Below are 13,049 nucleotides of genomic sequence, written 5' to 3'. Positions count from 1 at the left end.
GTGTGTGTGCGCATGCATTTGTGTGTGATGAAACACTCTTGAAATAGAGTGAAATATGAAGTGTCTTTTGAATGTATGATCAAGGGAGGTTTCGCACACCTCCCTCATACAAATAAGTGGATAAAATTTCTATGTGTGCCACACCAAAGAATCTTGTCCCAATGTGTACATGAACTAAAACACACAAACCCTGAGCCGCACGTGATTACGTGTCGGAATAATTATACACTAAAGGCACAATACCTTAGAGAGGGACTATGCAAATGGTGGAGACACAATATGTTTGCCCTCCAATCATCACATTTGACAAACCTAAAGCTGGTGTGTCTGTTAAACTGCTAATTCCTTACCCCAGTAAGCTAATATAGACCAAACAAGACCCACCTCTTCTATCCATACACCCCGCTGAGCAAACAGCTGCTCCCGGCAGAACCAAACTGTGGCTGCCAAACACACCAAAACACTCAACTATGACTGACAGCAACATGCTATTCCCCACAGAAATGTTAAACTGCTCTTTAAAACACAGTCGAAAGCAGCAATGTTAATGGCTTGCCGTTGCGGCGCGATTCCGTCAAATTATCATGTCTGTGCTCCCGGCGGATAATCCAGTCTGACACAGTGGGCCTATGTCACAAAGCATGGGGATGTCTCACCCCTGGCTCTGGCCCTGACCTTTACTTTTAGTCAGGTTACCAGAGGCCCAGATAATGTTTTCCCAACCGCTAACCATCAGGGTTTAATGAATAACAGCGGTGGTGGAGCTGACCTATGACAGGAGGTGGCCTCTGGCTCCTGCTCGGTTCTTTGATATCATGACCTTGTTCGTGCTCTCTCAGTGGCCTGGCATGGGTTTTCTGGTGATGCAGGTGCTTTTGCATGTCACACATAGCCCCTGCTATTTTCTCTGAACCGTAGCTGTTAATAAGCACTTTCTTCTTTCCTATTGCAATGTTTCTGTCGAGCAATAAATTCACCCAAACATTTTACAAGAAATGCAGTTTCTACTTACTCTAATCTAGAGTGTATCTTCCGCCAAACAATATATCTGGTATTTGTGACCGCTTATACTCTATATTCTACTATCATTTAATTTGAGTCAGTATGTCACATATAATGGCATATGCACCAATCAGGCATAACATGACCACCTCCCTAACATTGTGGAGGTCTCCCTTGTGCCTCCAGAGCAGTTGTGACTCATCAGAGAATGGACATGGGCCTTCTGAGGGTGTCCTGTGGTGTCTGGCAACAGAGTGTTGTTAGTGGGGGTTTTTGGGTCCTATGGGTTAAGGGGAGGGGCCTCTGTGGATCATCCCACAGATACTCGATCAGTTGGGGATCTAGGAAATTTGGAGGCCAGGTCAACACCTTGTGCTGTTTTTCCTGTTTTTCGAGTTAAAGCATTTTTGTGTGTGTGCCTGTGTCCGGCTGCATCATTGCTATGGGGTGGGGGTGCCTGGTCTGGTCTAGGTGGGGTGTACATGTCTAAGTAGCATCCACACCAACGCCACGTCCAAAAGCTGAACATTGTATTGTCACAAGATGATCAGTGTTATTTACTTCACCTCCGTGGTTTTAATGTTGTGGCTGATCGGTGTATCTGCAATATGTTCTTGTTCTGTCATTGCTCTTGGAGCGGCACAGTGGACCGCTCTTTCTTTGAAAACAACATGAATATAGGTTAAACGAATAAAGAGGTAAACGGAGACACTGAGACTCTTCAGACCGCTGAACTCCGTGTTACCAGCTATGCAGAAGGAACTGTCCCCTCCCATTAAGACTGTAGCCATCTTTGCCGGATAGATGGACTATTAAGAGGGAGTCCAGGCTGACAGCTCTCTTTCATGACAGCATGAGGCCAAGACCTGACATACAGCTGTCAAGAGGAAGAGATGCTCCGCGTGTGAGTGTGTGTGTACGTGCGGGTTAAAGGAGCAGAAGTGACGAGCAGGTAAAGGCTGAGTGAGCGGAGATTACCAGTGGCTTGAAATATTATCACATGCTATTAGCACTGTATCACTGCTCATTAGGCTGATGGCTGGCTAGAGTTGCTTGACAGCCCTGCAGTAAGGAAGAGAGATGAAGGGAGTGAGAAAAGAGAGAGGGAGAAATGGGGAGACAGTGCACAGAACAAATGTAGAAAAGAAACTGGAGCAAGAGGAAAATCAGGGAAAGTGATAAAGGCCTGCTTGCCTCGATCCTTCACTGTCACAGCTTTGCCACCGAGGTTTCAGACGTAACCAGTAATCGTAAAGGGAAACGGGAAAGCTCTGATATTTAATAAGAAGGAATTAGACGTATTTCTGCAATCCCTAATTCATATTGTCATAACAGCCGTAATAAATGATAACCAGACGACTCTGCAATCACACAAGGCATGTATCAAAGAAATGATTTGTGCAGATCCCATAAAAGCTTCTTGTAAACACTGTGCGATCATAGAAACGCATTAAACAATGCTGTCAACGAGACAACCTTAACTCCAAGGGAACTGATAGCTTCTACTGTCTTGTATGAAGTAGGCGACAGAGGAGCAGTAAAGCTACGCCACTATCAGACAGAAACATTAGTCGCTGTCACACTCAGTTTGCCTTAGCATAGACAACAGTTTAGTGTATCATCAAAGCCAAAACGCGTCGAATTTCTGAGATCTGTTGGTGCTGTGCAACTTGAAAAGACGCTTGAAAGGGAAGCGCGCATTTGCAAAGTAGATGAGAGGATCTCTGTTTTGGTTGCTTGAGTAAACTAGAATTATTATGCATGCTATCTAACACATAAACAATGCAAGCTTTTCTTTTTTCTTTCCATTTTGTAACCGCTTCTAATGAGGATGATCATTGCAGTTCGTGTAAAATATGGATAATTCATAAAGGACTTCAAACAGATTCCTCTATTGTGGGTCACCGCTCGAGTTTCAGCGCAAATTTACAAAGTAATAGTTTGCTCTCACTCCGCCTGTGTCCTTCCTAGTCCCCGTTTTATCTAATTTTGGACCACTCTAAGAGCCAGCAGTAATGAATTGGCTAATCACAGTTATCTGGCCCATTCAAGTGCTTTGTAAAGCAAATCAATAAATGCTGGCACTAAGCCAGCCATCCACTTTGACAGATGTTGCCCACTAATCTATTTTTTTCTTATTTTTTTCATTGTGTCCTAAAGATATTTAGTCTTCCTCTGTCTGTCCATTTTCTCTCTGTGTATCTGAGCAAGGTCAACAGAGAAACTGAAGAGAAAGAAAACTCCTACTTCTTGCCAGCTGGCAACTCAGGGGGCAAAAGCCAAACTCTAAATACTCTAAGTTCATTTAACAGAGAGAAGTTTTCTTTTTGATTGGTTGTGAACTGTTGGAAGTCATTGGAGCTCTGAGACGGATACCTTAGGCAAGAAAATATGACAAGACCAACACCCATGCAATACTGTTTCCACAGTAACGGATCAATAACAGCAACGCAACAACTGATAAGAATTTCTATGAATTTCAAATGATCTCCCTGTGGTGCCTACATTGGCTGCAGACTAAACAGGAATACTAATATGCTGCGAGGGCCTGCCTCCCAACGCAGCTAGCTTACATAATGTTTTGGATATACAGTATTTTTGCTGTGATTTCATTGCACATAAAACATTTGCAAGGATGTGTGGGCTAGAAATAACATATTCATGAGAATTAGAAATACCACATCCTACTAAGAGAAACATTTGGAAATGCTCAGCCTTGCTTTTACTTGTTTAATTGCGTATCCAGGAAGACATGAATCTGGGTAGCGACGTAGTTTGATGTGGCCACACAATCCTAAAGACACTATTGCTCCCAACATTAGCAAAACCCGCACGATCCACTGCCACAGACTTAGTATGAAGGAGTTCTGTGTGTGGGAAGAAGTGTAAAAGCAGATGTGTCTTTGCTTTTTTAAGGACTTTTAAACATGAGGAAATGTTCGTGGGCAGGCAAATAATGTTCATTTCTAGCTCAATCAACAAGAAAATATGCTGGAGAAAACTGGATTACAGCAAAGCTCCTTCTACAGGCAGCCTCTGGTGTAAAGCAGCTCTAATCAACAATGGGTTAATTAATCTCACTCATGAAGTTAAGTTTAATTATGGGAGGCACTCAACAGGGTAATTTGTTTCCTAAACTAAATAAAAGGCACTGCCAATAAGAAATCTTGCAAATAAAATCAAGTGCTCTGCACGGACAAAAAAATAAATAAAACAACAACAAACAAATGACAAATTAATGGATAAGCAGTGCACGACATGTTTACGGACATACGTGATTCGAGTTTCGTGTCTTTTGGGATTTGTCTCCATTGGCATAGATACACGCAAGTGCATATCTTCCAGCTAAATTAAGCCTACATGTATAAAATCCATCTGTAATAAAATGCCTGCACTGTATGAGTATTTGTCTCTTGTTGTTAGATAATGAAAAACGCTTCCTTCGAGACACTGGCAGAGAAAAGAGCAAGCAATTAGAGGCAGCGAACGGAGAGCGAGGCACATAGAAGGAGAGAAAGCAACAGAGAGCTGTTTGAATGTGATTAATGAGATCACTGCAGGGTAGGCTGTGTCACTGAAATAGTCTGCGCCGGGAAGAGAAGGAAAAATAGAGTGGCAGAAGTTAGAGTTAGAGACTCGGGCAGAGTAAGGGATGGAAAGAAAGAGAGAAATCAGAGGGAAGGGAGGGACACACGGATGACTGACCAGGATACACTTAACTCACTGCTGTGAAGAGAAACAGGGAATGACACAGAACGACAGACAGAAAGAAAGTGAATCATGGAGACTAAGAAGAAAAAAGCAGATATAAAGCTTAGATGAATGGAACAGCAGGGGCTCTCAGTCCACCGGCCTTTTAACTGTGAAGGTTTTAGAGAAGCCTGGACCAGGTCTAGCAGATAGAGAGGTTTGTGCTCTAAACACAACCATGAAAGGGACAGCCTGCTCCTAGAGCCTGGGGCTGCCGCTGGCCACCTCTTTATCTGGCTTAGGGTTAGGGTTAAATGCAGGCCAAGTTCCAAAAGGTCACACAAATATCCTACCAGTCCTCAATCCATGAACAAGCTAGTTATTAGCTCGACTAGAGAGATGGTTATGGTAATCGAGCAGCTACGGAAACCACTTCCACGCACAAAGATCCACACCTTGTACCCATATGTGCACATTTAAATAACCACACAGCCTAAACACTGACATTCTTCTAGAAGTGAAAGGTCACAGAAGTCAGAAGGGCAAGATGCATCGCCTCAAAAAGCACAATTTCTTTTGAAAATAACAATAACTTCTATAGATACAACAGAAGACTTAAATCGTCTGGCTCCATTACAGTTGTTTATGGATGTTCAGAAGAACTCAGACCACCGGTTGATCAGAGGGTAAACCCGACAAGTGAAGGCTTCAAAGAGCTCTTCACAATATTTATTGGTCGTCCCTTTTTTCCTGTAGAGGTTGAAAAGAAGCTTTTCAGAGGCCTCTTCCTTAATTTGCAGTATCCAAATAGTGCTGGTTTGATTTAGCCTCGGTACAGATTTTCTGCAAGCTGTGTTGTGAGGGAAAACGTTGTTTCGCGAGCAGAAGCAATTTCTGCAGGCTACGCCAGACTCCCAGCTGTTGCCGGTGGGCGAACTGAGGCTGGATTTCTAGTTTAACATGATTAGAAAGATTGCCGGCAATCAAGGAGGGAAATTCCTGAACATGGCTGTAACTGATGCACATTGGCAGCTGTTATTTCAGCTAAAATCGTCTTTTCTGTTCCAATCTGCAATGTTGCTCGCGTTCTGAACAGGTGTATTTAGTATGTGGCGTTCCGTTTAATATTGAACAAGTCAGACTAAACAAAGACAACGCTTTAACAATAGAGTGCAATTATTTGTTCTGTGCGGGATTAATTAGACCACACCATTCAATCTGAAACAATGTGATGCGAGTTATTACAGGAGGCATTCAGTGAGAGACGACTGTGATGATTGGAAACAAATTCCACCTGGTGGCAATTGTGACAGTTCTCTTCACGTGTAATTGTGTTTCTTTTTCTGTCAGCTCAAGGTTAATGCAAGCCAGGCGATGACAATGGATATGTTTAATAAAGTCATTAAAACGATGAATCCTTTGTGCTTTTAGCTTGTTTATTGTGAATCAGTGAGAGAGCTGTAAACAACTACATGAAGTTGTTTATAGCGAACAGGTGATGGAACCCCTCGGTTGTGTTTTCAGAGAAATTTGTACCCCTGGGAGAGCGAGATGGGCTTCCATTCAGTTGTTGCCATGGGCCTCAGCTGTTGCTAGGGACATCACCCCCAACGATAGTTAGAGCCTCTCTTCTTCTCTCTCTCTAATTTTCTATACACGTGTCGTTCTGCAATTTAGTCTTCCCGTCTCTCTCCTCTCACGCCTGTTTCCTCCTCTCTCTTCCTGTTTCGTTTCTATTCCAACGTGCGCCCCTATTCCCGGCTAGACGACCTAGCTGGGCCACAGCAAACACAGAACTCAAGGGCCGGACAACAGAGGGGCAATAAATCCGCTTGGCTGATCCCTCGCTTCCACACAGAAATCCAGGGCAGGCCACACCAAAGCAGGTGAGCAGCCTCTAGGCTAACAGGCCAGACAGGCAAGGCTCTCAGATCCCATTCCCTCTGAGGGAGATGAATCCAAGGACTAATTCTCTGAGGCTCACAGTGGGGTTGAACAGAGCAGAGAGGGGTGAGAGCGGGGCGGGTGGGGGGGTTTGACCGCTTGTCCACAAGGGCTCTGTAGTAGCAGCTGCCTGCGTTTACGAGCCTTTCAAGTCTGCAATACTTCATGGCCTATGATCAGCTGCTACCCTCGGTGACACTCCAGCACCGTCTGCACAACACACACACAACCCTGCTGTTATTCAGGTCGCTGCGACTTAGCCACGCACCCTCTGCTACGTTAACCAGTTCCACAGGACATTTGTCCGGTTAAACACCTGAACCTCCCTTTTAAGTTGTTCATTTCAGCTACAGGACACATCTTCCAAACTAATTCCTGATTGTCCATCAGGGCATGATGAAAAGAAAAGCCATACATCATGACAATTTTTTTGTAAATTACTGCTTATACAGAAATACTGAAAGGGATTTATGTTTATAGAATGGATATACAGTATGTTCACACTTCCACATAACATGTTTTAACAAATAAACCTATAGAGCTGTTAGTAGGTACGTTTTATGTAGGAGAGAATGCCACCAGGGAACGGATCCTTTGGTCTAAGGTTCAAAAGCTCTTAACTTCTGTTGCTCTTGTGGGAGAACTGGGATGAAAGATGTTCATTCTCACTGTCTGTAAATTGATTCTGATCAACAGGGGAATCCTGAATGTGCCTCTGCTGAGTTTGCTTTAACCTCCCCGTTCATTTATGGCCGTGCTCCCTTTCAACACCCAATCTTACATATGCAGCCGTGGCCTCCATCTCTAGCCTTATCAAAGGCAATGATCCCCACAGCTACTCTTCTCCTTAACGCCGTTGGTGATTCCAAGCAATCCCAGTCCCTATGTGGGATATGTCTGTGCTTAAGCACAAAGTCAACCACACACAGCCAATTTCAATTTAGATGATGCAATTCTTGGGTAATGCGTATCCAGAATAAGCAGATCGCCTATCTTTATAATTTGACCCACAGAGCCCTGCAGCAGTCTTCTGGTCTCTGGGTACATAAGCGTGATATCATAGACGGCGGGGCCTAATGTGTATAATATACAGTGTGGTGAGTACGAATGTAAATCTTAGTTTAGAATTTAAATAAGACATTAACGCAGCAGCAGGACAACATGCTCACTGGGAGATCTTCTAAATCATAGGTCACTAACAGGCGGAACGCGGTCTGCGTCCGGACCCAGTAGCCATGCAATACGGACTCGGATCTAGAGCCAAACCAGAAGGTTATGATTAAAAATATGATGGTGCGCTTCTATTTTAAGCAGTGCAGCTTTTGGTAGGGGTTTATTGGATGAGGAAACACACAGACCAATTGCATGAGAGTTAAGCCAGCCCGCGTGATAACACTGAGCCAATCAAGCTTGTTTATTCCAAGCAGTAAACATCGCGACTCTACAGCGCAGACCATAGATTGTCTACGATGCAGACAGACAGAGGAGGGAGTCAAAGGCAAGTTACACATGAAAAGATGGTAGGAAGGAAAAAGAAAGAGCGATACATGTAGAAAAAACAAAGGGAGAGAAACAGACGAGTGAGCCGGAGAAAGGGAAAGAAAAAGACGAGTGTTAAAAAGAGAGTTGAGATTTATCATTCACAATTTTCACATTTAATTTATTTTATTTTACTTATTTTGACATGAAGCTCACTTTTATCAGTTAATGAGAGAACATATTATTCAGTGTGTGTAATGGTGTGTGTGTGTGTGTGTGTGTGTGTGTGTGTGTATATATATTATGATCTTTTGGACCTTTTCTCCAACTCCACCTTTTTAAAATGTAGTTGAATACCCCTGTTCTAGATGGTTGCTCACAGTGGGGTAAAGGTCAAGCTTTGGTCCCGTCTGGAGCTCAAAAAGTTCATAAATACTTGGAATATTGACTGTCTGCTAGCGCCTTTTTGCTGAGGTGAACATCTACTGCCTTATACCATCAATCACTGCCTCCAGAGGAGAGACCCCGAAGTCCACAACCAAATTGTGAAAGCCTCATGACACTTGGACTGCCGATTTAACACAGAATTGCTGTATGACAGTACGATGAGTCACTCTATGCTGGGATACTTAATCTTGATCATACATAGATTTGTGCATTTGATCCAATGTCAGATAATAAAATGTGATTACTTCACACCCTGTGTACATCATCACAGAATGAGAGTGCTTTTACACTGGATGCGGCTCACAAATGTGCTGTTATTGTTTCCTGCAGTCTATCACTCTATATATGCATTCTCCTCACCTTAGTGTCCGCCTGCTCCCCCACGCTCTTAACCCCTCTTCCTCAATCAATCCCTACAAAAGCCTGCCACAGGCAGTGATATCCGCCAACACCATCCCTCATGCTTTGCCATGCACCAGCAAAGCCCAGGAAACAGCAGCGTATACAGGAGCCGGTCTGCAGGGAAAACGGGAGGGAGGTGGAGGGAGGGAGGGAGAAGCGGGATTGAATGGGGAAGCGGTAAATGGAGGGCTGGGGAGGGGGGGTCTTCTTTGGGAAGGAGCCAATCCAATTACAAGCAGCGGTGCAGTCCTGGTTTCTTTGGCGGCACTAAATTCACATTTCAACGGTCTCTTCCTCCCTCCCCCAATACCTTCTTCCTTTTCCTTCTATCTCTGAACGTTACTGCTACTCTGTTTTCTTATTTTTTCTCATCATGCCTCACACCTCTTAACCATGCATCCATGCACACCACACCCCTCCCTTTCCCCATCTGTCTGTCTCTCTTGGTTGCATGAAGGCGACAAAGGTATAGACTTATATCACCAGCAACGCATCAAGTCTTGTCACCATAGCTGTGTCATGTTCAGATCTGCAGAAAGCCTACAGCATCCTACTCCATCTATGTGTCTCATATAGCTCTGTAGGATCTTATCATCGCTGTGCAGAGAAGCTGCAGCCAGGCCATCAGGTCACCCTATCCCTTTGGCCTCCCTGTGACACCTGAGAGGGTCAATAGATCTCACTGTAAACAATGCGTATGCCAGACACACTGGAATATATGCACACACTTTTATGACATAATGACATTTGTCAAAGCAGTCCTCTTCCACACACTGCTGTCACATAGCAGTATTGATAATTCACACTGCGGCAGACTGCCACAGGAGGTAGGCTAATTGTGGTCATTCAGTTTTTCACACACAATACGTGAACAGTCTGACCTTGCTCAGTCTTGTGCTTCCATGCAAATCACGTCTTTACCTTTTTTCAAAAAACGTAGCTGCATGCAAATGTTTTGCAAAGCAGAGGCAGTGCCTTGTCCACACACGCGACCCCAAACAAATTGAGTTCAAATCAAGCGCAGAAAACTCGCCTGACCAAATGGAGAAGTCAAAACTTCAAAAGAGTTCATAGGAAGTCAGAATGATAAGAATGTTTTATTACACTCACACAGCTTGAAAATACTGAATTTTGACTCTAAACGTCTTTCATTTCCTCATCTAGACTACCCCATAGTGAGAATGATCATTACCTTTATTAAGGCAATAATTCAAATCAAAAGAATACTGATTGCTGGGCAATATACTAGTGTGTATTGTGAGCAGAACTGGCACAACCGCCTTATTCTGTTTGCCTTGGGATCACTCTCTGGGATAGTTCTTTACTATTTTTTTTCTGCTCTGGCCACTAGACCGTGTTACCTTCTCTCTAGGTGCTCTTCTCATATCCTGGTTAATTCCTCCCCCCATGTTAGCGTTACTGTGGTTACAGTCAGGCCCCGGGTCTAAGTACAAAGCAGCACACAAGGCTATTTTGCATGGATTCTCAAACAGGGAGCAGGAGATAGAAGAGAGAGGAATGGGAGTAGGCAAGTGGCAGCTACAGATGGGAGCGAGGAAGGAAGCAATGAGGTAAAAACTATACGCAAGCCACAGCAACGCAGTGGGGAAAACATTCTTTCCTGTCTCATCTAATTTAACCAAGTAGAAAAAGGTGTTAAATTATTAAACACCTCAAACGGGGGATTACATCAAATAAATACTCTCTCCACCACAGCCTGATTGGCGAATTGATTTAATAATGAATAGACGGAGACCAAAATAACCCAAGCCAGCACCATTTGTGTTGCATTGGCAAACATAAAATAACAAAGAACATGCCAAAAGGGGCATCATCCTGGTTTTAGCAGCTCTCTTTCCCTTTCAAGCTCCTTCGCTGAGCTTTGTGCAGCTGTTTCACGGCCCTGTGACGCACTGTTTCTGCCATTCAAAACTGGCCCCGTGGGAGGAGGAGCCAGGTGAATACTGACATCCTTCAACCATTTGTCTAAATGCAAACTAGAAAGCAAGACAAACAACTATTGTGACACAGTGTACCCCCCGCACAACTGTGTTTGTTCTACGATCAAACATTTTCTCATACGCAGTCAAAGCATCAGCTGTCTGGGGTGATGTCAGCGCCAAAACAGTGAAACATCTGTTCTAAATTAATCAGCAAAAACATTGCACCATTTCTGATTGCCACTCCTCATCCCAGGACCCAGAGCATTTAATCCTGTCAGAGAGGAATCTGATCTAATACCTTTTTTTTTTCTGTGACTGGGGTGTGAAATCTATCATTATTAACAGGCCAGGAGCCGTTAACCCTCTGTGGCATCTCACCAAGACTGGGAGGTTTAGGGCATGGGCCCGCTCTTTCTTTTGGCTCTCAGTGGGCCAAAGGCAGAAAGGTGCCTATTAAAAGTAATGGGTCAGTGCAGGTTATTCAACACTGCAACACTGGATCTCACTTAACAAGGACCTGGTAATGACCACTGCAGTGGGCTAGCCATTGCCATTACCCTTCCCTGACTCTTTGACAGCAGGTATTAAATATTAAGGAGATAAGTTTCTCTGTGACAATGATCCATGTGCACGGAAATGGGACCACTTGACAGTGTCTGTGCCCCACGGACCACTGGACAGACCTCTGTCAGCATGAGAGCCCCTGTGTGTCGCAGTAATGAACTGAGCGGAAATATTCCCCAAAAGCCCTTTAACTGACTGCTGGAATGAGAATACAAAAAGGAATCTGAACTCACCTTCTTCAGGCGTCCACTCTTTGTGCCCACAAAAGCTACACAGTAGCCGTTGTAGACGTAGGAGGTCACAGAAGTCATGCGGTCTCGCGTCTCAGTGTAGAGAGTGTGGCCGGTCACTAGCTGAGAACCGCCAAGGGGCTGGTTGATGTCCAGACCACAGAAAGAGTCATCTATGGGCACCGGCTACAGACAGAGAAAAAAACAAAGTACAAATGAACGACAGGAGAAAACATGCAAACTGAAACAGAGAGATCATGGCAATCTTGAGACAAATGTCACATTAAACACAGAAACCCCTGAATTTAAACCTACTGCAGTGACGTGGAGGGTACAAATACGCGTCAGAGAGACACGGACTCCGAAAATAACACAGCAGAGAGGAGAGGCAGGCATACAGACCCTTATAAAAGAAGACAGCTCAGTAAGGAGCAAAGATGAAGGTGAAAGCCTGAGACATAAGGACGGAGTGATGGCCAAAGTTGTGAAAACAGTGGCGGTGTCAGAGAGTGTCTGGATGGAAATGAGGGGGTGAGAAAGGGTGAGTCTGAGAGGGAAGAAGAAGGTCAGTGTGTGGTGGAGGTGCGCAAATGAGTCTTCCAGCCAGACAAAGGTTTGTCTTTCTATTCCGCTTGACAGATAAGTATCAGCTCCACCTGACTGAGCTCCAACTTGCTCTCACTGTGGCTCATTACCCTGGCCTATCATCACACCTCTGCAGGAAGACACATACTGCATGATAACTATGTCCACTGGCGAACACACTGAGTCATAACAATGGAAGAATGAAGCATGCATGCAACCGAAGAGGCTGCAATGAACTGTATTTACTCATTCATTAATCATTTATCGCCACCCTGAACTCTCATTCAGTTCTTAGGAAAATCTGGACATAATTACATATCTTATAATAGGTGCTTGTGATGAGGACTTGCTCTATGCTGCAGTCTCTTAAAAGATAAGTGGGGAATATGGATAGGGGGAAGATGATAAAGGAAAAGAGGAGGAAGTGAATGAGAGGGAAGACAGTAATCTTTCTGGTGTTGAATGAGGTCATCTGACATTGTCTGACTGGCAGTGGCCTCAATGTGCCATGAGGAGTAAAGTGAGATGGCCCGGCGAGCCTCCCATGTAGTGCTCACAAATTCCATTTTATTCACCCTTCTAATTTACATCCCCTTTCTCCAAGCCCAACTCATTAGTTCTCTTTCTGTCACTATATCTATCTCTCATCTGTCTCCTCTCTTTGTCTGTCTTTGTCCCTGTCAGAATACAGACTACGCTGAGTGACACTTCCCACTCTGGGAGGCGGCTCAGCCTCACACCGCACACCGTGGCTGTAAAACCT

At 44.3% G+C, this 13,049-nt stretch overlaps 1 protein-coding gene across 1 annotated transcript in view; it reads right to left on the bottom strand.

The window, feature by feature from the left end:
* Positions 1–13,049, bottom strand: part of plxna2 (plexin A2) — a 134,479-nt gene that overhangs the window by 117,315 nt on the left and 4,115 nt on the right. The window contains exon 2 of the mRNA XM_084553578.1: positions 11,705–11,887. Within this exon, the coding sequence (XP_084409704.1) occupies positions 11,705–11,887 (183 nt within the window). The remainder of the gene's footprint in view (positions 1–11,704; positions 11,888–13,049) is intronic.

The sequence above is a fragment of the Chelon labrosus genome, assembly GCF_963514085.1.
Source record: "Chelon labrosus genome assembly, chromosome: 10".
Taxonomy (NCBI): Eukaryota; Metazoa; Chordata; class Actinopteri; order Mugiliformes; family Mugilidae; genus Chelon; species Chelon labrosus.
Note: the sequence above shows the minus strand (reverse complement) of the source record. Positions and strands in the feature narration are given on the sequence as shown.